Source organism: Leucopleurus acutus (assembly GCF_964270905.1).
Source record: "Leucopleurus acutus genome assembly, chromosome: 3".
In the NCBI taxonomy this organism is placed as follows: domain Eukaryota; kingdom Metazoa; phylum Chordata; class Mammalia; order Artiodactyla; family Delphinidae; genus Leucopleurus; species Leucopleurus acutus.
Genome location: NC_139145.1, coordinates 119,793,484 through 119,818,105, shown reverse-complemented (window position 1 = coordinate 119,818,105; position 24,622 = coordinate 119,793,484). Strand labels below are relative to the sequence as shown.

The 24,622-nt window shown below is 41.1% G+C and overlaps 1 protein-coding gene across 1 annotated transcript in view; it reads left to right on the top strand.

Moving 5' to 3' along the window:
* Positions 1-22,705, top strand: part of PTCD2 (pentatricopeptide repeat domain 2) — a gene marked incomplete at its 5' end in the record, with an annotated part of 28,338 nt that extends 5,633 nt beyond the window's left edge. The window contains 7 exon segments of the mRNA XM_082835747.1: positions 3,855-3,972; positions 6,632-6,710; positions 7,119-7,210; positions 9,677-9,790; positions 11,415-11,489; positions 18,083-18,196; positions 21,764-22,705. Coding sequence (XP_082691873.1) covers positions 3,855-3,972; positions 6,632-6,710; positions 7,119-7,210; positions 9,677-9,790; positions 11,415-11,489; positions 18,083-18,196; positions 21,764-21,988 — 817 coding nt within the window. The 3' untranslated portion in view covers positions 21,989-22,705.
* Positions 22,706-24,622: the final 1,917 nt, after the last annotated feature.

The window sequence follows — 24,622 nt, the reverse complement described above, 5'->3', positions numbered from 1 at the left end:
CACATTCAACCTACACAGATTTCTTCCTCTTGCTGTGTTTGCTGTCACACTGACCAGTCATTCTTTCCCCCGATCTCATTTGCCCTCCTCCTGCGTCTGCTCCGCGGTGTCTCTCATCCCTAGCCTTCCTCTCTCTGTCCCCATTACCAGTGTCTTAGCTCAGGCCTCACGCCTCTCACTTGGATCACTTCAGTGGACTCCGAACTAGCCTCCCCCCTACAGGCTTATGCCTGTTCCGTTCACTGTCTGATCCCTTATCAGACTTCCCCATGCCAGCAGGAACTCATATGTAATCACAGTCTGCTGTTAGGCAACCGAGCAAAGGTGTCACTTGGGAGCAGGATGGCACCAAATCAACAGCTTCCTTTCACCATTCTTTAAAGATACATTTCTATACATGAAGCTGCATTTATACTGTACATTTACAAGAAAAATACAAGGTATTCATATATGGAATACTGGAAGAATACATACCGTAAGTTAACCATGGTTCTTTGAAACATTATATTTTTTGTTTGTCTAAATGTGTACTTTTTTGATTTCTCAAACTTGTCTATAAGGGACATTATTAATTTTATAATGTGAAAAAATTAATGTTATTTTTAAAAAGGAAAAGAAAAACAGAATTATGCAAATTTCATTGAAACTTTGAAAAACACGAAAAAGTAGAAAGAAGAAATACTGCATACATCACACAGTTTGCTGTTTCGATTGTCTCTTGCTGCATAACAAACCACACCAGAACTTAATGACTTAAAATGACGACTGATTATTATTTCTCATAACTCTGTTGGTCAGGAACTGAGGCCGGTCTCAGCTGGGCAGTTCTTATTGTTATCAGCTGAAGCCACCTGCACACCTGCAGTCAGCTTGGTAGGCTGAGCCGGGAGGTCCGAGAAGGCTTCGCTTGCGTTTCTGAAGCCTCAGTGCCCCTGCATGCAGCCCCTCCCCCCGCTGGTAGAGTCTCACTGCTCACGAGTCCAGCCTGAGCTGCACTAGTGCACAGTACACGTGGAAGCTGCAGGCCTTGTGGAGCTGCCGAGGATTGGCACGTCTTCACTCCCGTCCCATTCTCTTGGTCAGGGCAAGTTAGCGGCCAGCCCCGATCCATGGGGAGGGGAAAGGATTCCACCTCTGGAAGGACGGAGCTGCATACACATACAGGGAGGAATGATGGCGGCCAACTTTGGGGCCTGTCTACCACATCCAAGAAACCACTGTTAATATTTTGATACATTTTCTCACTGATTCTTTTTCATGCAAAGATTTTGAGGTTTAGGTAGGGTTTATTTTACATAGTTGTATTTATTACTGTGTATATAAAATGATATTTTCTTGTTTTCTAATTAGCATTGTAGCATAAATGTTTTTGCCTGTTAATACTCTAGGAATCACATTTTAATGGCTATACACTGTTTGATTATAGGTTAGGTATTTTAATTAACTGTGCCCCTATTGTTGAACATCTAAATTATTTCTAATTTTTCACCAGGATAAATAATGCCATGATGAGCAAACTCTATGCATAAAATTTATTCTTTATTTCCTTTTGGGGATCGGAGGGCATGCACCTTTTAAAGCTTGTCAATACAGACTGCCAGATTATTTTCCAAAAGGGATTATGCTAGTTCACAGTCACACTATATCTGCAAACCTAAACCTGCTATTTCAGTTTCATACAGTTGAATCATTTGAGACTCTCTGGCTCGTTTTACTCTCAGTTTTCTTTTTACTACCCAAAGCTATCAGATGTTTACAAGAGTAACAAAACAGGATAACATTCTAAATGCTCCTTCCACTCTTATTTTTGTCATAAACATTCAAAGTATGACTCATAATCCGTTTATTGATGCTAATACTTTCTGCCTGGTTGCTGTCCTTTCCCTCTAGTTGTGGACAGCTGGACAAGCTGCGGGGGGCAGTCGATCCTCGGCCTAACCAACCTATTCTCTCTCTTCCTGAGACAGGCGACCCCCTGTTGGGGAAAAAGAGCAACGAGCCAGAACATAAGCTCTTTATTGAGCCAAAAATGGGGAACAACTGAATCTCCTCACAGTCTGGACCACATGCTGTTGCTTGGTTTATAGAAGGGTTTTAGATCCTCTAACTTGAATGTTTCTTGTCAAGAAGAGGTGATATTAACTATCTCTGTGACTTTCTAGCACTTTTATTACTGTGTCATTTAAGTTAGGAAAATTTTCATTTTTGGTTTTAATCTGGCACACATTTCTCTTGAGATTATTTACTGAAATACTTTGATTTTTGTTTTTTTTTTTTTTTTTTTTGCAGTACGCGGGCCTCTCACTGTTGTGGCCTCTCCCGTTGCGGAGCACAGGCTCCGGACGCGCAGGCTCAGCGGCCGTGGCTCACGGGCCCAGCCGCTCCGAGGCATGTGGGATCTTCCCAGACCGGGGCACGAACCCGTGTCCGCTGCATCGGCAGGCGGACTCTCAACCACTGCGCCACCAGGGAAGCCCTGAAATACTTTGATTTTTAAAGATGTTCTCCTCAACTTGCCTTACATTGTATAAGAGGGAGCATATGTCTAAGGCTTACTGTGTGCCAGGCATATCATCTCATTTGATCCTCACAAAAACTCTCTGAGTTGAGTTCTTTTCTTATCTCCATTTTACAGATGAGGAAACTGAGGTACAGAGTCATTAATTAATTTGCTCATGGTTACACAGTTAGTAAGTAAAACAGCTGGGATCTGAACTGTCATTTTGGAATCAGAGTCTAAAAATCCTTAATCACGACACTATATTTGCCTTTTATAACTTAATTATTTCTTCTTTCCTCCAGCTTTATTGAGGTATAATTAACAAATAAAAATTGTGTATCTTTAAGGTATACAACTTGATATTTTGATATAAGAAGTTAATTCATAACTGTTGTAAATGAAGCAATGAATATTTTTTGTAACTTTTATAACTGGATTATGAAATGTATCTTTAAAAGTACACTCATTCTTTTTGGCAGTACATATGTTTAAAATAGACTATCCATATGCTATTATGACTTTCCTCACTGATTTTAGCAGAAGGTAAAAGAATATTCTGTTCTTTAAAATCAGAGCTTCCTAAAATCTGATTTACATGCAATCATGAGGTACTTGTTTTGTCACCAGATTGTCTTCTTGGTGTCTAAAGCAGGAGGAGTTGGTTATTGAAAGGAAATTTATGGGCGCAATTTTCAGTTCTGCAGTTCTAACTGGCAGACTGGCTGCTTGTAGAAATCCCAAGCCACATACATATAAAACATCACTGTCTTTGAAACTAGCCTTTTTCTAAAACTAAAATTTCAAAGCTGCATTTAATTTGTTTGGCTAGGTGATTGTAGTTCACATATACTTTTCCCTTAGCCAAGAAAAACAGAGAAATTGGTTTAATTGTAAAATGCACCTATTGGTCGTTTGCCATCCCATATGGGGATAAAGCCAGACTTGAGGGGGACACAGCATCACCCCACTCCTTTCCTTCCTTTTCTCCAGGAGCATGGAAGGAGACAGTCAATTCTGCTGGGCTTACAGATACAAGACCCCTGCTATTCCCTGACATATGCTCACATTCAGTCCTAGCAGGTTGTTGGTAAATTGAGATGATTACAATCTGCGTTTTTACTTTCTTTTATTTCAGAGTATGTGGGCCTCTAACGACCTTGTTTGTTTATTTAAATGCCTAGTATGCTTCTGCTTGCCAGGGTTCTTCTGGTCATCTTTAATTCTGCACTTTCCCCTCCAGACTATGAGAGGACCTCATTCTTTGCTGTGTCCCCAGCACCTAGTAGAGTGCATGCCACGGTCTGTCTTTCTTCAGGTCCCACTGTTTGGCTCATTGAATTATTTTGCTTACCAGGTACCATGCAGAGAACAGAAATATCACTTTGGGGGAATACAAGTTTGGACCACTTTTCATGAGGTTGTGCTACGAGTTGGATCTCGAGGAATCTGCAGTGGAGCTCATCAAAGACCAGGTTACTGTCTCCCAATTGCCTTCCCTGCCATGGTGACTTCCTTGCGCTGAGGATGGGGTGTTTTCAGTGATGTTAGGAAGGGCAGCTCTTCTATACACATTATTCCTGGGTTCGATTTTCAGAGAAAGGCTGCTGGGTTGAGGGAATGAGCTCTTCCCTGGATTTTTAAGGTTTCCTTGGAGTCACTGCCTACGAAGAGGCGTAGGCCTCTTTATACAGAGGTGTGGAAGAGGTGTAAGTACAGATTACAAGGTATCTACCTACCTTGGATGTGTGTCCACCTGGGACTGACATCTTCTCTTTTGAAGAGCTTTTAGTGGGGACTAGTTTGAGGCAGACTGCCTTTCCTATTCTTCACCTGTGCCTCTCTCCAGTTTTCGTATTTTTACTTCTGGTTGAAGGCTATGTTGTAAGTGCTTTTCTGTTTTCAGAATCTCTGCTTTTCACATATTCTGATTTTATTTTCCTAAAAGCAAAAGTAACAATAATTAGTTTTGTAATTATTCATTGAATATTTAACAAGTTCGCAGCATCATGCTTAAGCATTATACATGTTTCATTTCATTTGTTTCCCACAATAGCCCTGGCGAGGTAGGTACTATTATTATTTCCATTTTACAGATGAGGAAACGGGGACTCAGAGACATTATAAATTCATCCATGGTCAGAAACATTTATTAAATTTGGGGGCCAGGGCTGGCCCCCTGGGACATTTTAATATTTTTAAGAATCTCCGTAACTAAGTTGTCCTTTTGCCTCTTACTTTTTTTCATATAAAGTGTTGTATCCATGGAGGAACTGTTAACTCTCACCTTGCCCCTCTTTTAAGGACCCTGGGTATTAGAAAGATGACCATAATATATTAGTAAGCAGAGAAAAGGTGGTTTCAGAACAGTATGGATTAGTTTGAGCCTATTTTTTCCTAAAAGAAGAAATATACATACATATTTACATTATAGCATATATGTTTTAAAAATCTAGAAGGATATACACTAAACTACTGCTTATCTTCGGGGGTAGAATTAGAGGAAATCCTCACTTTTTACTGTATATACTTTTGTATTGTGTGACTATTTTGTAATAAGCATATGTTTATGTTGTAATTAAAAGAAAACAAACGTTTCATTGTAATAAATCATAGCCACGAGTATAATGATAAACAAAAAGAAAGAAAATGAGGGTAAAGGTTTTCGTTTTTTGGTTTTTTTTAACCTACCTGAGCATGAAGCATTCATGTATGTATATGTTTCCTGGAGTTGTAGAATAAACTGAATTAGAGTCAAATACCATAAAGCCTAATCCTGCTTCCACCTTACCTTGTCGTGTCCCCTGCCCAGAACCCTGAAGTGCTGCCAGTATGGTAGCCACTACCCCCATGTACCCTTGGAGGCCTTGGACTGCGGCTAGTTCATATTTACATGGGCTGTAGTGTAAAATACATGATGGATTTTAAATACCTGGCATAAAAAGGAGAATGTAAAGTATCTTATTAATAATGTTTTATATTGATTACATGTTGAAATTTTGGATTTCGTGGGTTAAGTAACATATTATTAAAATTGATTTCACATCTTTCTTTTTACTTTTTTAAATGAAACTACTTGAAAATTTAGAGTCACATACGTGGCTCACACTTGAGGCTTGCAATCTCTCCCTATGGACGGGGCTGCTCTGGTGGCTTCCCATCCCACTTCGCATAGAACTCAGACCCCTGACCATGCCCTCAAGGTCCCGTTGTGGTACTTCATGTCCTGCCACTCTCCCTCTCGCTTCCTCCACTCTGGACCTTCTGGTTTTCTCTCAGACAGCCAGGCCCGTGGCCTCAGTGCTCTACATCTGCATCACTTCATTGAGGTCTCCTCTTCTCAGCGAGCCTTCCCTGACCACCTTCCATCATCTTCTCTGTTCCCTTTATCCTGTTTCATTGTTCTTCATAGCCCTGATTGATACTTGAAATTATATTTTTATTTTTTCCGCTTGTTTTATTCACTTGTTCATTGTCTCCTCTGCTAGAATTTAAGCTCCCCTAGATTATAAGCCCTACTAGAGTTTAGGGCAGGGCCATTGTCTTGTTCATCATTTCTTTATTCTTAACACCTAGAATAGGGTCTGCCTAATAAGGTCTCAAAAAAAATAACAGACTTGCACAAGACATTTAATGGTGTATTTGAATAGCATGTGTCACATTATCATCCCATTAAAAATGATGAGAACCACTGTTGTAGTGAGTTATTTCAAAAAGTGAATAATCAACTATTATTCGTTTGCCAAAAGAGGATCATAGTTGTGTAAGCCTCTCCCACCTTAGCCCTCAAGCATACTTATAGCTGCCACTTCGTGTTAATATTCTGCACCCAGGTTCCAAGACAACCCCCAGGAGGGCTAACCGGCTTGCTTCTTTCTTCTAAGCTTAGCAGAGCCCATTGCATAAAGACGTCCTTCACTGGATTTCTGAAACCTAGAGATCTCTTGCCATATCTTTTGCCTCTTGTTCACTGTGCCCGTTGCTAAAGGCATGACCCCAAAAGAGTGGGCACCATTTAAATTTTTTTGCTAAATGAATAAAATATGTAGACAGTCCTAGACAGAGAAGATGCAGTATAAGTACTCCCTTAATAGTTTTACCTTTTAACCAAACTATATTGTTTTTCTTCATTAGCATTTACGAGGTTTCTTCTCAGACTCCACATCATTCAATATTTTGATGGATATGTTGTTTATCAAAGGTAAATATAAAAGTAAGTATCACAATTTATGTTTGCTGAAAAACAATGGACTATGTAAAATTAGGAAAAACAATGGACTATGTAAAAATGATCTTTATATTCCTGATGAGTGGCTGAATTATGGAGACCCCATTCTTTAAGTGTGAAAACATTATTGCATCACATCATGACTTAAACACCCCAGATTTTACTTATGCTGCAGTTATAATAGGTTTTAAAATACTAGTTCTTCCTGTATGACCTGATAGTTTATTTTGAAATTTAGTTAATTGATAAATGACTTCAAAAGTTTTTATTGTGCTGAAGTGTACTTTTCAGTAGATGGAGCTAAACAGTTTGAACTCTGGGAATCAATAGTAGAGGACTCTGAACTCACTTGAATGCATTTAACACTGCCGGCCCACTCCTGGCTTTTGACAGGTGCATTGGAAGTACTGATTGAGATGAAAAACCAAGATGTGAAGTTCAACAAAGATACTTACATCCTTGCTTTTGCAGTTTGCTACAAACTGGTAAGACTGTCTTCCCTAAACTTTTAGAGCATTTTGGGTAATGTTTGAGAGAGGATTTATTATTTTTTTTCTCTACAAATAAAGTTCAGTTCCCCTGAAGTCTGTTTTCCATCTGGTGCAGATATTTCCATTTTAAATATGTTCATTTTTAGAAAACCCAAGTTAGCCATGTCAGACAGTTTTATCATGGGAAAAGCAATTTTATCATCTTTCCATCTTCTCTGGCATTTGTGTAGATAATGAGAACAAGAAACAGCATGCTGGGTTCAAACTCTGCTTCAGAGGCCTCTTTCTCTTGCTGGACCTCACCAGACCAGTCTTCTCTGTGGCCCTCTCCCATGAAAGTCTTAGCATCCTTCACTGGTGAACTCAAGGGCTACTCTGTCCTCATCTGTGAATTTTTCTGTGATCACCTAAGTTGGAAGTGTTCTCTCTGTCCTTCAGTATCCCTTGATTGTGATCTATTTGTGTTCACAGACATGGCACTTATAGCACTGCCTGATCTGCTAAGTGGATGCACATTCCATCCTCCCCACTAGAGGGTAAACTCCTTGAGGCCTCTTTATTTGCCAGCACCTAACAGTGCCTGGTTCACAAGCGATCTTTAATAAATGTATGTGACATTAAAATGAGTTCTTTGAGAATAGAGAGCATGACTTATAAATCCCTTTCTTATTACTCTATCAGGATTGTTTCTTGCACATAGACTGTTTCTTTATTACTTATTGAATGCATAAATGGTAACTGAAATAGTACAGTGACCAAGATTCCATGCATTACTGTACACATTCATGCCGTTTTAACACTGGAAACTTAACAAAACCTTTTTATACTGAAAATGAAGGAACACTAAGTAAGGTAGAACGTGGCTATTGAAAAATTTCCCTGAAAAGCATAGCGATACCAATTTTCCAAAACAAGAGGGGCAGTTGGGTTACAGGGGGAAGAAACCAACTTGGAAATTGAGAAATGTGGAGTCTAGTCTCAACTTTAACATGAACTGGCTTTGAAGTGGTCACTTACCTTATTTGTGAAATGAAGCATTTGGATTCAGGAGCCAGCAAGCTTTCTCTATAAAAGGCCAGATAGTTAATATTTTAGGCTTTGGGGGCCACTTACGGTCCTAGGCACATCTTCTTTGTTTTTACAAATCTTTAAAAATCTAAGAACCATTTTTAGCCAGAGGCTGGCTTTGGCCCCAGGGTCGTAGTTTGCTGACCGCTGGATTACTAGATGATCCTTTCCAATCCTGCCACTTTATGATTCTGTGAACAGAAGCCAACATGACACACACTTGAGCATTGGTTCTTCAGCGCTGTGATACAGTTTCCTGGCCTTCTTAGAGATGTCTCCCTGAGCGTATACTGAAGTGGAGAGAATTTAACTCTACTACTTACAAAGGGCCAGAGGACTTTTCTCCCCTATATCAGGGGTCCCCAACCCCCAGGCTGCGGACTGGTGGCAGTCCGCAGCCTGTTAGGAACCGGGCCGCACAGCAGGAGGTAAGCGGTGGGCAAACAAGCAAAGCTTCACCTGCCGCTCCCCATTGCTCGCATTACCGCCTGACCCATCCCCACCCCCAACCCCAGCTCCGTGGAACAGCTGTATTCCACGAAACCTGTCCCTGGTGCCAAAAAGGGTGGGGACCGCTGCCCTATATTGTGTTCAGGAATAATTTGTTTTACTCAGTGGAGACTGGAATTGAAAAATTGAACTGGTCAGCTGTTACAAATTGCAAGCCAATTCTGGGAACCATCCCCTCTCATTAAATTCAGATTTTCCTTTAGGATTTGAGTAACGAATCACGCCGTGACAGACAGATACAGAACTAATGCTGCTCTTGTAAACCTAACCCACCTACAACATAGATAAAGGAAGAGAATTCTGTCTTACCGCTGCTGTCTGCTACTTTGTATATCACTCATCTTCCTGGTGTGTGTGGTTTTTTTTGTTGGTTTTTGTTTTAAGGTATCTGGTTTTATGGGATTCTTTCATGATTTCCATTCAGGTATGTTTTCATGTTTTCAAACATTTGACTTAACACGGATATTTTCAGATTGGAAACCCCCTAAGGAAAAGTTCTGTGGTGTTGCTAAGCTTTACGCTTATCATTTAATACGGTAGTAGCACACTGACTCTTCACACGTGTATGTTATGGTACCTATGTCTTGAAACCAGCCTGCCTGGATGAAAAGAGACCTGTATGTTTGTGGGTAAAGCTGCCCCAGGTCAGAATACCGACAAAGAGCTAAAAATAAAGTTCATTTAAGATTTGAGCTGCTAATATATAGATAACAGAGTCTATTTGCAAATAGTCTCTATATGGAACTTAATCTTTTAAGCGGCTTGAGATAGGCTCCAGGAAATTCTTCCAAAAGGAAATCTGAAACACTGGGCACCATTAATCATCTTATTAACCTAAAGGTTTGTGACATTTATTTATTGAGCAATCCTGTCTTCCCCCAGAATAGCCCTGAATCTTTTACAATCTGTACCACGTTAAGGGAAGAAGCCCTCATCAAGGGAGAAATCCTCTGCAGGAGAGCATCCTGTTTTGCAGTGGCATTAGCTCTGAACCAGGTAAGGCTTTGGGGTGCACATAAGTGAATTAGGAGTAGGCAAGACTTTACTACTTTCATTTGTTCTTGCTTTTATTTTATCTTTTTTCCTCTGACTCTGTCATAAAGAAAAAGTCCCCATAAAGAGACCAATGCCTTTGGTGCCATGGCAACCTACATCTATATCTCTGCCTCCAAAGAATGTTTTCATTTACAGTTGAGGGCCTAACATGCACTGCTGTTTACACGGGGCTGGCCAGGATCCTATGGAAAATCAATGAGGGAGGCTGTACTCAGAGAAATTTCTCAAATAATAAAAGTGGAAATTTCAAATGATTCGTTTACCAAGTAACGTGCTCAGGGAATGGTTTTAATTTAAAGCTCTCCAAAGTGTGTTCTAGTAAATTCCTCAGGGGAACAGTACTCCTTGAGTTCTTGGTATTTAAAATTATTTGCCCTTTTTTTTTTTCTAAACTACAGTTTGGCCAGATATAAAATTGTGAAGTGATATTTGCTTTACTTGAGGTTTTCTTTGGCATTGCTTTTCTGTCTTCTAGTATGGAATGTTGCTGTGGAGAAATCTGAGGCCTGCCTGAATTTTTTTTTTTTTTCCCACTTCTGAGTGACTTGATCTTGTTAGTTTTTCTCTTTTCTGTCCCTTATATCCATGGAAACATTTTTCCTTTGGGAGTTCTTCATCAGCCAGTTCTTTTCTTTTCTTTTTTTTTTTTCTTGCTGTAATCCTTTTTTTCTTTTTTCCCCATAATGTCTTTATATAGTTTACATGCTGGTTCTTTTTTGGTTATTCATCATTGAAAGATGCTTAGACCAGCCACTTGCAGAAGATTCATGTCAGAAGAGAATAGCGCCGTGTTGCCACCTTCTAGGCTAGCAGGAATTTTTTTATATCTGAGTTTTGTCTACAAATATGCATTGGCTCTATTTCTTCCTGGCCAATGGGAGTAGGCACGTAGGTGATTTTCAATGAAAAGTCTCTTCTCTGACGCTGCTATAAGTGACATATTGTTTCCTGCAAGTATGGCTGATCTGTGCAAATTCTTGATTAGCCTCACCTCTGCCGCCAAAAGGATCCAAAGACCTCATTACTAGTTCTAAACTCTATTATCATCGTTGTAAACAGGAATTTAGTACTTGAGGCTGTGCCCTCACCTTTGAGAACTACTTTGTGCACTCCTTCCGAGATATGCAGCAATGTCCTCCTCTTACTGCTTTGTCTGGAACTCGCGTATGCTCCATCTCCAGTGTTTTTGGCAATGCAGATTTCTTCTGTGGTTTGAGGTTTCTGCTATGTTCTAATTATGTCAAAGATGGGTGTGCATTTCTATTTCTCAACCTTGTTTTTTTTTTGAAAGCTCATTCCAGTGAGAGAAGGGGAAATGCCAACTTTATGCCCCCATCTTAGAACGTGGAACTCAGGCAGGTTGTTAAAACATTCAGTAATATGCCACTGTAGGAAACACTTTATAGCATGTCCATTTTTGATTACCAAAAAACTTTTTTTCTTTGTGTACTTCAAAACCCTGGGGCACCATGAATAGGACTATCCTGACATCTTAAATGATCTTTATGATAGCAGAGTAATGTTTATATGCCTTGGGGGTATGACTTGTTTTTCTTCCTTCTAGAACCAGCTGGCAAAAGCTATATCCATTTTTTCTCAAATCATGAAGCCAGAAAGCATAATCTGCACTAATTTAAATGTAAGTGACTTCTTTATGGTTTAAAGTAAGGCTTGAAGTGTAATAAAACGAAGTCTAGATTTTTTTGTCTGTGTACAACAAATGACTTTTGATCTCCCAAGGTCATCCATTATGTTCATTTATTGATCACTGTGTGAAAGTTATAATGGAGCCCTATGAGAGGAGTCAATACGTTCTTCCAGGAGTGTATAAACAGGTGGGAAACGCAGATATGCTCAGATATAAGAGGTGGCTAAATGCTGCAGGTGTAACACATGACTACAGAAAGGCTGTCAATTTAGAGAGAAGGGAGATGGACTCTGCAGTCTCTCCACTGAGACTTAGGAAGAGCCTGCGTGCTGATTACATCCTATCCATGGTACCTGACTCACGGAGTCAGTACACCTACGGCATAAGGTGGCATCTAACCTGGTAAGCGCTCAATAAATGCGAGCCATTTTCATTCTTACTTCGTTGCCACCTTTTCAGTGAGCAGTGAGTCGTCTGCGCCTCCTTGGGGCAATGAAAAGACTAAGAGACTCTACTGTCATTAATGACATCACAGCCCCCACTCAGCTAGGCCCTGCTGAGGCCCTGCTTGTATGCTGAGTACGTGTGTTGTGGGGAGTTGAAAAGAAAGCCCCTAGCGTCCAGGAACTTACAGTCTCCTGAAACATCAAGGGGTCAAGCTGAACCGAAATGGGTAAACACCAGCATGACATGAACTGGGATAGCGGGTCATAGCCAGTGCGGTATTCCAGGCTGGGGAGCAAAGGGCTGGCCAGCAGGAGCTAACGGAGGAGAACTGGGGAGAAGAATATTGTTGAGCAGTGTTCTGAAGGAGGACAGGGCTGTGGGACTGGAGGCATGGAGGTGAAAGGGTGAATCTCCTCTGTTGGGAGATTCGTTTTGCTGAGGGTTCTAGTTTGCCAGTTAGTTTGCTGGTTGTCTTCCTAGTTTTGAGTCCTTAGGCAAAGTTACTTAACCTCTACCACCCATTTTCCTTCTATCTGAAGTAGCAGTAGTAATAGTACCATTCTTTCATCAGGAGAATTGAAAGAATAATGCATATAAAGTAGTTAGTTAACACAACACAGTTGGTGCCTGGCATGTAATCAGTGTTCAGTGATGCTTGCTAATACCAGTAGTATTTGTTTAAAATGAAATATGTTAAATAAAAGGATTATTTATTTCTAACAAATCCTAGAACCCATGAACAGGAATTGGGCATAACTGCAAGCTCCCGTGGTTTTCAGTTCTGCCCATAATTATCCTCAAATGTCACCCCCAGACCAGTGCCCAGATGACTTTCAAGAGAAGGACTAGATAAGCCTTTATGGTAAATTCTGGGCAAGAAGTTCCACCAAGAAGTCTGAGATAAGAATACTTTATATTTGACCTCATATTTACTTTTCAAAATGCCTACACAGGAGGGAAAGATGAGCCTAGGGAACCAGAAAGATGGAGACAGTGATAGTAGAGAACCTGGAAGGAAAAAAGGGAAAGAGGTGGGTTTGGAAGGGAAGAGACTAAATATAAGAAAAATACGCAAAAAGAGATGTTGTAGTTGGCAAAGGGCAGGAGCCTGGAGTGGGGATGAGTGTCAAAGCTGTCAGTTAAGAACTTATCTGTAAAACCTGGTAATGGATCTGCTATAAACTGATGAATGCCACAAAAAAGGGAGGTAAGAGGTCCCAGAAATGAGTTTTTACAGCATTAATGGTGAGGCAGAGGAAGCAACAGAAAAAGACAGGGGAGGAATCACACCAGTGGATCGAAACCCAAGAGAGCTGATAGCCCTACATGCCATGGCCTCCTGCAGGCAGCCCCTGGCCCAAGACTGGGCACCTGAACAGAAACTGCAGGTCAGCCTGAAAAGCTCTCAGCTGATAGAGGCCAAGGTGGCAAAGGTCCAGAGTCCAGAAGTCCAGGTCATGTGAGTCAGTAAGCCAAACAGGCTAGGAATCCTGGTCTTCCAGCAGATGCATGTTATTTTTTCTTCTTCTCAGCTTCCTACTGGATGTGGATGGCTCAGCATCTCCAAGTATTAATATATTTATCTGCTTCTGAGAGAGTGGCCTGCAGATACACTCATTTCATGATTGGATAGCAGTAGAATTGCTAGGGTTCCAGGTGGTTCATAGCATCAGCGGGGAAAGAAACACAGGAGACTGTGTGAGAGAAGTTTTATGTGGGTCATTAGTCGCTTTTCCTAGAGTTGAAATGGGCATGGGGGGATCAATAAGGGTTGATAAGAAACGGAAGAGAGTGAGATCGGCAGGGTTTCGGTTTATTTTAGCTAAGGTGCCACGCTAGATACTTACATTTGTCGGTTTATTTTATACAACACTGTCAGAACAGTATTTCTCCATACTATACATGTGGAAAATGAAGATTCAAAGGGTAAGTAAACTACCCAGGTTCTCACAGCTAATTAAATAGCAGAGTCAAAGTTTTAACACAATCAACTCTGTTTGACTACATACAAAGCCTAGGGTTTCCCCACCACTCCAGACCTACAGAGATTAGCGTTGTGCGTCTTTTGTCTAGGACTGGAGCTAACTGCTTCTCCGGAATGGTGAAAGGAACACAGGATGTCAAAAAACGAACCTGCTGTTAGCGCACATACTCCATGTCCTTGAATTTAGATTCCTCGGCTATTCAGTCGTGGCAGCAGGAACAGCTCCTCCTGGGAGAGCTGGGTTGGGGGGGCGGGGAGACGGCCGATCAACGTGGTCGAATGAATGGGCATGTTTCTGGCAAGTGCTCTTTAAGGATCCTTGAGTTGATCTTGGATATGAACCATTCCCTCCATGAACTGGGTCGCAGAATTATCCGTTGTCCAGAAACTTAAAGATTGTTTAAAAATTTTCACCCAGGCAATTCTTGCAAATTTCCAATCTAAACTTCTCCTATTTCAATACAAGCCTGTTTCTTCTTCCTTCCTTGGGAATGGTGGAAAAGAGCTGGGTGCCATTCTCAGGTTTAATAATCTTTCAGATTCTGGGTCTCTGTTATTAGAGCAGGTTTTTAAAAAATAATTTAATTCCGGGCCCTAGCTTCTCCAAGGCTGAGTCATCTGCTTAGAATCCTTAAGGGCAATTTGTTAATTATTCAGAAATGGAAACCTAACACATAGGCTGAATAGAGTCTCTTCAGTCAGTATCAGCAGAAATAAATGAAGTTTTTTTCAGATCTACTTTAAAAATTAATGCCTTACACTAAAATCTTTTCTTGCTGCCAGTTGGAATATGAACTTACCTAATTTTTCCCCTCAACTTAATTTTCTTTTCATTGAAATTGCTCCTGCTGCTGATACGACCCAGAGGGCCTGGCTCCCCATTTCCCAGCTCATGCTCGCTCCACACCGAACTGGTTGAGCACATGATCTCATTGAATTCTAATCATTTCTCTAGAAATCTAGACCCATTCTGGAATTGAATTACCTTACAGGGGAATTGACAGGTGGTGAGTTTCACTGCTTTTTTTTATCATTTATTTGTTAACACAGGTAAATGTTTTAATGTTTGTTTCTCCTACTCACTAAGGCCACCCTAAAGTTCTAGCTCATGCTGGGCAGTCCTAGGCCACACCGGTAGGAAAGGAGACAGGACTTATTATTTCTCATAAATCCCTTTGTGGCAGCATCTCACCTATATGTTTAAGAATTGCATTTGGCTGGAAGCAATGCAGACTCTAAAAATACAAGAGTCTATACAAATTAGAGGATTTCTTTTTCTTCCAAGTAGAAAACCAGAGGTGGTCGGTCTAGGTCTGGTATGACATTCCGTGATGTCATCAGGGACCTGGCCTCTTGTATTTCCATACCACTGTCCTAAGCACGTGACTTCTATCCATTACATCTATTCCAGCAAGAAGTAGGAGAATGCAGGAGGACAAAGAAGTTGGTCCCTTTTAAGAATGCTTTCCCAAACAACTTGTACTTACACGTTAATGGCGAGAGCTTAATCCCATGACCACATCTAGCTGCAGACAGACCTGAGAAATACAGTTTCTGAGTTCCGTACATGACAGCATCAGTTAAAGTTAGGAGCTCTGTTATCAAAACAAAGAAGGGAAATTTGGATATTGGTTAGAAAATTAGCAGTCTCTACCACACTGTGCTATTCTACTTCAAATATAGCAAACTTGGAAAGAAAAGAAATGCAGAGATGTCTGCATATTCAGGGCTTTTGTTCCCTTTTTTGGTCAAAGGTGTCCAGTGACACATTTCTTGAGGTCTCAGAAAATCAGAAGGGTGGGAAGTATGTGTTCTTTGACTAGTTTTTTTTAACGAAAAGTCCCCCTGCTCCTTGCTAATTCAATTTTCCTAGCCTTTTGTTTGAAATCTGTAAGATTGAAGCAATGCACTGTACCCTGATTTAGCTTTCTTAATTGTACCCTGAGACTTCAGTTTGAGACAAGCTCCTAGCTCTAAATTTTTTCTTTGCCTTTCATCAGTAACTGCCTCATCTATGTTGCCCTTCAGCAGTATAGTTCCAGGTATTGAACCTTACTCTTGAAATCCCCACTGAATCAGGGTTAGTTGCTGGAGGCAGGAGAGAAACTGGAAAAAATTAGGAAGAAAAGTTGAAATCTTTCAGAAGCACATCATTAATAGTTTCTAGCATGAGGTCCGGGAGGTTTATCCCTGTAAATTGCTAGGCGACCTACACTCCCTTTCTCATTTCTCATTGTTGAGGGTCTACGTGGTGCCAGGCACTGCAGATATGGCATCAACAAGGTAGACTTCTCCTTGCCCTTGATAGGACCGACCACTGCCGACCAAATTGGGATTGGTTTTTACTAACAAAACTGTTAAGAACTATTAAGACTTGGAGATTTTACCCCACTTCTGAGCTAACGAGTTAACCTGCCACAGTTTTGTGGATGCTGGTGGAGAACACAAGACACCGAGAGAAGAAGGACAGTTTATTACTCACAGCAATAGCAGTAGCCAGCGGATTAGCATTTTTGCAGCAGTTTCTTGAGCCCAGTTCCCACAGAGCGACATGAAGAGGTCTATATGCTTCTTGCACACACAGGGGATTATATTTTAAGAGAGGAGCTGTGAACTTGGGGAACCCAAATCTCTTAAATTGGACAGTAAGCATACCTGCCCTCTGCTTTGGATGAGACACGGTCTGTCTTCCCAGGCTGCTGGCTGCACAAACATCCTTGAAAATACACTCGGGACTAAAGACAGTCAGTGCCTCTGCCTGACTGTGAGAGACCCACGAAATGTTCTCTCCCTACAAAGGGTTTTGCCTGTGCTCTAGAACTCAACTTAGATCAGGGCTTTTGGAGTTAGGCTACTTGGGGCCATTTCATTCTGTTCTTCAGGACCAAAGATAACCCCTCATCCCGATCACCTGCTCAACAAACATACAATGTTATAAAATGGACTGTTAAGAGGACTTAGTTGCTTTGGTATAAGAAAGGAATATCTCTCCCAGAAAAAATATCCTTCCTAAAGATCAAGAGGCTTAAAAATGTTTACACCCTTCGATTTTGTAATTTCACTTCTGCGAATCAAGTCTAAGAAAGTAACAATTTTTTAAAATGTATGACATCTATTGATATAATAAAGTATGCTATTGCTTTATTTGATTCATATGATGGATTGCTATGCATTCATCATTAAAAATGAGGTTTTATTTTTCCCTAAAACTTCTTGATGCTGTGAGAAAATGTTCACTTTATAATAATTGACCAAAAAGCAGAATCAAATTGGGGGGTGGGGGGGATTCATATATTTGGAAGGTAATACATGAGATTGTAAACAATGGTTAACATTAGTTGGTGAATTCTGAGTTATTTTCTTTAAACTTTGCTGTATTTTTCAAATTAGACTAGTGAACACTGGTAATTGGGGTGCGGGGGAAATGTGTTCTTTTTTCCCCTTATGTTAATTGTATCTGATGGAAGGTAGTTAGTGGTATCATTTTGAAAGCCAAGTACAAGCACCCAGTTCTGATAGCTGTAGTATAAATAGGAGTGCCTCATTAAGACTTTAACCGGCTTCCACTTTATACTTGCACAATCTGTATGCCTGCAATTTCCTAACCAGAAAAATAAAAAGATAAAGGTATCTTTTGACCCAGAGCCAGTCTTATGAGATTGTCTGATTGTCATATCCTCTGAATCTAGAGGAAATAGGGAAGAATCTAATAGTAATGTTTGTTGAGGACCTCCTGCGTGCTGATATTTCATTTAATGTTCACAGTAATTCAGAATGTGAGATGTAAAGGTATTTTCCTCATTTCACAAATAAAGATACTGAAAGAGATTAAATACCTGGCCAGAGTCACTTGGCTGTAATTGCCAGTGCCAAGACTCTGACCCAAGTATGTCAGACTCCAAAATCCATGTTCTCTCCATTTCTGCCTGTTAGCAAGCTTTGAAGTGGTGGTGTTTTGATTAGCTATTGGAAAACAAGTTTTGGTTGGTGGCCATTCATTCAAAGCACCTTTGAACTTGAGCAAGCAAATGAATTAGGAAGTGGCATGAAAGCAGGGTCGATGCCTATAAATGTAGGCTTACCTCACGGGGTGCATGTCTCAGTGTTGATCACTAGCTCAATCTTGTTTTTCTTGTTTCTTCTTTTTCTTCAGCTTATGATCCACATCCAGTCAAACATGTTGAAAAGCCTAATAGACACACTAAAGGATGCTACAGAGGGGAATCTGTCAAGATTTGTGAAAAAACCTGTGTTCTCAGAAGAAGTGGTGAGTAGGCGGCTTCCACAGAAATCCTGTAAAGGTGCAAGAACACCCCTGAAACTGTCCACTTGATACCTTCATCCTGTAGGCCACCTCTTTAAAGAGACTGTCCAATCCGGCAACCTCTCTGTGGTTCCTGTGGCTAGATTTCTATGTGTGGGTGCAGACTTTGTTCCTCTAACACAAGAGAATTTCCTCTGAAATTCTAGGAAAACTTGTTCCTTTTACATGGTTCTTTTCCCCACACTGTCTTCATGGGTGTCGGCCCTCTTCTTTTCCTTTTTCCTTTCTCCTTAAGCATCCAATTCCTTCTCCCCACTCCTCTCAGTTGATGACCTTGCTTCCTGTTTCACAGAGGAAACAAGCGATTAGAGGAGGACCGCTGCCGCACCAACAGCCTCCTTGCCCCCCTCTCTCTCTGCTCAGCCTTCCCTCCTGAAGCCGTGGTGACTGTAGGCACCTCTCTAGAGCCTGGGAGCCCATCCCCACCCCCAGCCAGCCCAGGGCATCAGCCCAGAAGTTGCAGTCACCTTCTTTTGAACATCATCACTATTGCTAGTCTTCCCTGTGGATCATCCCCATAGGCAAACAGTAGGCTATAGTATCTCTCATCTTAACAAAAAGAAAATCTCCCCTACCTAAACAAGGAAAAAGACATACTGGCCTAGAGGGGTGGGATAGGGAGGGTGGGAGGGAGGCGCAAGAGAGAGGAGATATGAGGATATATGTATATGTATAGCCAATTCACTTTGTTATACAGCAGAAACTAACACACCATTGTAAAGCGATTATACTGCAATAAAGATGTTAAAAAGAAAGACCTACTGGGTGTTTAGATAGGAAGACTCAACCTCATAAAGTCAGTTCTGCCCAAGTTAATGTGATAATGTAACATTTCAATAAAAATACCATTAGGTTTTTTTCTGTAGTTAAGGTTTAGTAGAAAGAGCAAACTAGCAAGAATAGCTGGGAAAACTCTGTGAAAGAAGAGGTGCTAGACCTGCCAGATATGAAACCATATTAAAGCTTTTCTAATTAGAACTGTGGTTTTAGCTCCTGAATAGACCAACTAATGGAACCATATAAATGCTTTGCAAAATTATAAAATAAAGTTAAATAAAAATGAAGAGAAAGAAGCAATTTCTAAAACTTGAAAGTAAAATGAAACAAATGAACCTTGTGCCATACTGATGGCTTAAGCACATAAAGAGGAATTATTGTAAGTCATTCGAAATTTAGTGATTTGTACATCACTAGTCATATATAACCTACAGGGAAAAAAGACTGTGAGGAAATCATAAATTATTGGCAGTGATCATATTGTTAGTAATGATACTGGTATAGTCATTTTGACTAACCAAGGGGCCTGGTTGTCGGTCCTCTCCCAGCTTTTCTCCCTTTTCCCTGGCCTTTGGTAGCACGGTCCCAGCTGGGTTCCGGCTAGCACCTGAGCTGGCAGGTTGGCAGCAGAGGGCAGGTGGCAGCTCCCCACCTCTGCCGCACTGTGGCCTTCCCAGCCCAGTCCCATTCCTCACTCCTACCTGAAGGCTGTGTAAAGGGAGCTTGTCGGGAAACTAACTGGTTATGATTAAATTTAAAGCTTCTTTCTATTTGAGGTCTTAGCTCTGTGTAGGTTGTGAGCGACCTGAACCTTTTGGGAGTGTGTTCAGAAAAGTAGGGGAACTAGAAATGTAAACTGGTTTGAAAGCACACGATCATGTGCATGTGTGCGCAGCACTGACACAACTTCTGCTTTCTCACTAGCACTGATGTTAATCCTTCCTTAGACCTGGCCCGTCAATATGTTGCCTGGATTATGCGACTAAAGCATCCAAACTTCACACTGAAAAATACTCATTGTTTTTATCTGATTCTCCCCCCGCCCAAAACCTATAAGGCTGATTTACTTAGAAAGCTCACCCTCTAGTTCAGTGTATCCCCTGGTTGCTGTGAGGCTACCCAGGGAACTGCTTGTTGAGAAGTGAACTGATCCCTAAAACCCCAGCAGCTTTTGAGCTAGTTCTGAATATCTTTGTGAGATTGCAATGTGGAGTCTTATGTTGTAAAACTCTGCATTTTACAAATGCTCTATTTAGTGTTTATGCCACCAGTTGCTGGACATGTTTAATGTGTGGTGAGAAGGTGCTGTTGTGCCCCTAGAGGAATGGTGAAAAGAACTGCGGACTTTTCTGCAGCACCGTGACGGAAACCACTCCAACGTGAACTGTTTCCTTATTGACTTCTTTTTTAAAACTCAATTAACAAACAATGTCGTACCAACTGTTTTCTGCTTCAATTGTAGGATGGTCCTAGTGATACCATTTAATATTTATTTTTGTAGTGATTTAAGAGAACTGAGGTAGTTAAAAAAAGAAAGAAAGAAAAAAGAAAAAAAAGAACTGAGGTAGTATCTGCAGTGAGAGCAAGGTTACCTCCAGCTTGGCTCACCTGCTTTGCTTCTTTTGAAAGCCATATGCTGCTGCGTCTCACCCTGAACATGAGGAATAAACAAGCTATTCTTTTTAAGAATGTTAGAAGTGTTTAAACTTTACCAGAAGGTTCAGTGGGGAGCCCTTGTTTGAAAAGAAGGTGTGCAGGTTTGTGTTATATTACACAACCTGTGTATATGTGATAGACTCACATTCACATTCTAATTTTGAGCTCACTCATTTTTGTAGAATTAAATACCATTCATACACTTGTGATGCTAATATTTACACCTCTGGTCTAGACCTCGCCCCCATGCCTCATAATTGTGTAGCCAATAACCTCCGGACATGTCTGCCTAGATGTTTCACAGACCATCTCAATCTTGTCCAAAACAGAACTCTTGATTTTCCCTCTCCAAATCTCATCCTGCCATCTTCCCCATCTCAGTTAATGACACCCCCCATCTCCAGGTTACTAAAGCCCAAATTGCGAAGATGTCTTTGATGCCTCCCTTTTCCTCTCCCCTTCAACAATAAATCCTTTCAGTTTAATCTCCAAAATATACTTCATATATGTCTACTTCTCCATCTTTTCTATACCTTTCCCAGTCTAAACCGCCACCTGCTCTCATCTGGCCTATGATGGGGGCCCCTAGATTAGTCTCCACATTCTTGTACCCTCCAGTTCTCCACACAGCTTTTTAAATCGAAATCAGATCATGTCCCAGTTTGGACCTTCTGATGGCTTTTAGAATAAATTCCAGAAAACTTACCATGAGCTAGAAAGCCCTACATCATTTGACCCTGCCTCCTGCTCTGATCATTAAATTGGACACACTTGATTCCATGCTGTTTGACCTCCTTTCCCTGGTATGTTTCATCGTATAGTATGGTCCACTTGAACCCCCCTTTTATAAAATACCAGGGGTGATTTTTAAGTACTAATCCTGAATGTTGTTTATAGCTTATGGAATCCCTTATAGTTAGTTATACCCCAGCACCCTGGTTTTTACCACTTTAGGTGCACACTCTTTTTTTTTTTTTTTTTTTTTTGCATTTATATCTCTGCTTCTTGGAGGATAAAAAGAACAAGGAAGAAATCTTGCAGAGATATAACAATCTACTCTTCTTGCTTTTTTTTCAGCTGGTCAAAGTGAGGGAAAAAGTGAAGGATGTGCCCGCTCTTTTGGCCACATTTGATGAGCTGTATGGGAAACTGCACATAAATGGCCAGGTCACCACTTACACTTTGGATGCTCTGCTCTGCCACACCCCCAGTGACAGGAAATCCCACACGGTGCTATTAAACAAGAGGACAGTCAGCCGTCGGACCTTCCAGCCGCTCAGCCAGTCCCTGTGGGCTGAGTAACCCTGAGTTCAAACCATCCGTGGGTCTGAGTTGGAGGGGGCCTGCTTCCAGTGAATTATTGGCTTCCTAAGAAATCGGGCATCATACTCCAGTGTACAGTATACTAACACTTGGTCTCCTTAAATTTCCAAAATCATTGAGCACTGGCGTGCTGCCTTGAGACGTTCATATGTTGTGCCACCAGGAAGATCTAGATACAGGCAAGCAGAAAGCTCGGGCTCCCGCGGGAAGGAGGCTTCCCCTTGTGAAGGGCTGAGGATGCTTGAAGGAACACGGTCACGGTCTCCAGGGGCACCCAATAAGCACTAACAGGAGGGAATTTCACTATAAGTGGCCACCTCCAGCTAATTTTCAGGGGAATCGTGGTCTGAAACCCTACTCTACCATGCTGGGAAATAGCCCAGGATTTTCTCACTGCTTCTGTCATCATTTACCTGTGACCCTAGACAAGATACTTGAGCCCTCAGTTTTTCATCTGTAAAATAATAGTGCCTGTGTGAATCTCCATATTGATTTGAAATTTTCATTCAGCGTTCAGTAGGGTCAAGTTTTCTCAAAAATCAGAGAAATTAAAAGGTTCCTGAGAAAACTTGTTGTTTTCTCAGCAGAACAAACAAAACCAGAATTTAACTCTCAGAACTGATAATAAACCAAAATTTGAATGGTTACCACTTTGGTCATGGGCAATCCACGTGCTTTTCAAAATAAATGCCAATAAAAACCACATAACGCTCTCTGTATTCCTTCGTTTTCTATATAGGTCATAAATATTTGGTCCTATAGTTCGTCTCGTTTGTTAATGATTTTCTCTTTTCTCTCTTTGGATGTTTTATCTTTTATAAATAAATATGTCATGACAGCAGGTCAGAGCTTCCTCGTAAGGATCTGCCTCTTGATGGTTTGAAGGCCAGCACCTGGGGGGGTTCGTTTTGCCTTTTCTTTCTGAGGGCCCACATGATGATGAAGCCTCCCAGCTGTCTGCCTGGAGTGCTGCAGACTCCTTATCCAGTGCTGTTTCAAAACCCGGAGATAACTCTAACTTTACTGTTATTCATAGAACCAGAAGTTCTAGAGTAGGAGAAACCTTCTAAGTCTCCTCCTCAGGTCAAGGAAAATGTCCTGTCCAAATTGGTGGAGCTGAGATTAAAATCCAGATTCCTAGTCTCATTCCCTTCCCACTGCACCACACGATGTCTCCTCAGAGAAGAAACAGGAGATTCTCTTCAGAGATAGAGCACTAAGAGCTCCTTGACTTACTGTGTGGCCATGGGCTCCCGTCAATCTCCTCATCTGTTAAACAGGGATAATAGTAATACCACCTCGTGGACTTACTGTGGACAGAAGGAGGTAATAAATGCAAAGCAAGCTGAACACTACCTGGCACAAAGAAAATGCTATATAAACATTAACTCTTGTTATTACTGTCAGTAGCATTCAGAGTGTTCGCACCTAGCTGAAGAATTACGTAAACAAATGAGTTCTTCCTCCTGTTCAGAAATATCAAAAGAATTTCTTTAGCCTACGTCCTGTGAAGCATAAGCTTCATTTAAAGAAAATTCTCTGCCTCATAGAATCTTAATTACATCTTATGTGTGTCTGGTGTTTTGCAAAAGAAAAAAAAAAAGGATTTAAATTTCTCTACCTTCAAAGTCTTAGGGAATAATAGGGCATGCTTCCTGTCCCTCAACTTATCTTTTATCTTCTCCAGCATTCACAGAGAGCATTCAAACGGCTATTATGCCCTGGGTGAATGTGGCCTTGGTTGTTAGCTAACAACTATTCATTAGCAAAAAAAAAAAAGATCGTGAGCAATAAATAGCAGCCATGACCTTCCCAAGCCCTGCTGCTCCGAGCAGCTGCCGGCTGTGCTTCTCGGCGGACTGCAAAACCGGGCTCTTTGACCTGTTCCCAGAAGTCTTACTGAGGGGCAACTTAGTCATGAGGTAATGAATGGGCATAACGTCCACCTCAAAATAACAGACGATTCTAAAGGCAAAGAGAAAACCATCAAAGTATGCTCAGTATATAGTGACCATTTCATTCTTTAAAACTTGGCAGTTTCTTTGAAAAATGGTGTTTCTCTGCAATCCATAATTTGCCTAAAGCATCTATGTACTCTACGGTAATTTGCCTAAAGCGTGTACTTACTCTGTTAATGAGACTATTTGACGGACGGAACATCTTACTCCCCAACTCTATGTGCCTTTGTAGATAGTTTTCATTTAGTGTAAATGTTGCTACAGAAGCCAAAAATTATGGTGAGTACAGCACAGTATGAAAAACAGACAAAAAGATATCTCCTTAATTGGGTGATATAAGGGTAGTGGTCTGGTTATCTATTGCTGTGTCAAAAAATACTCCAGAAATTAGTGGCTTCAAACAAGACCAATCATTTCATTAGACTGGGCTCATCCAGGCAGTCACCTCAACGACTTCTTCACTTAATGCTTCTGGCACTGGATTCTAGCACCTCAGCTGAGGCTGGGGCCTGCACATCCACACGTGGCTCCCTGACAGCACAGTACCTGGTACCAGGGAGTGAGTGTCCCCAGTCAGGCAGAAGCTTTGTCACCTTTCATGACCTATTCTCAGAAGTTGCATAGCATCACTTCCACTCAAGTCACAGGCCCATCC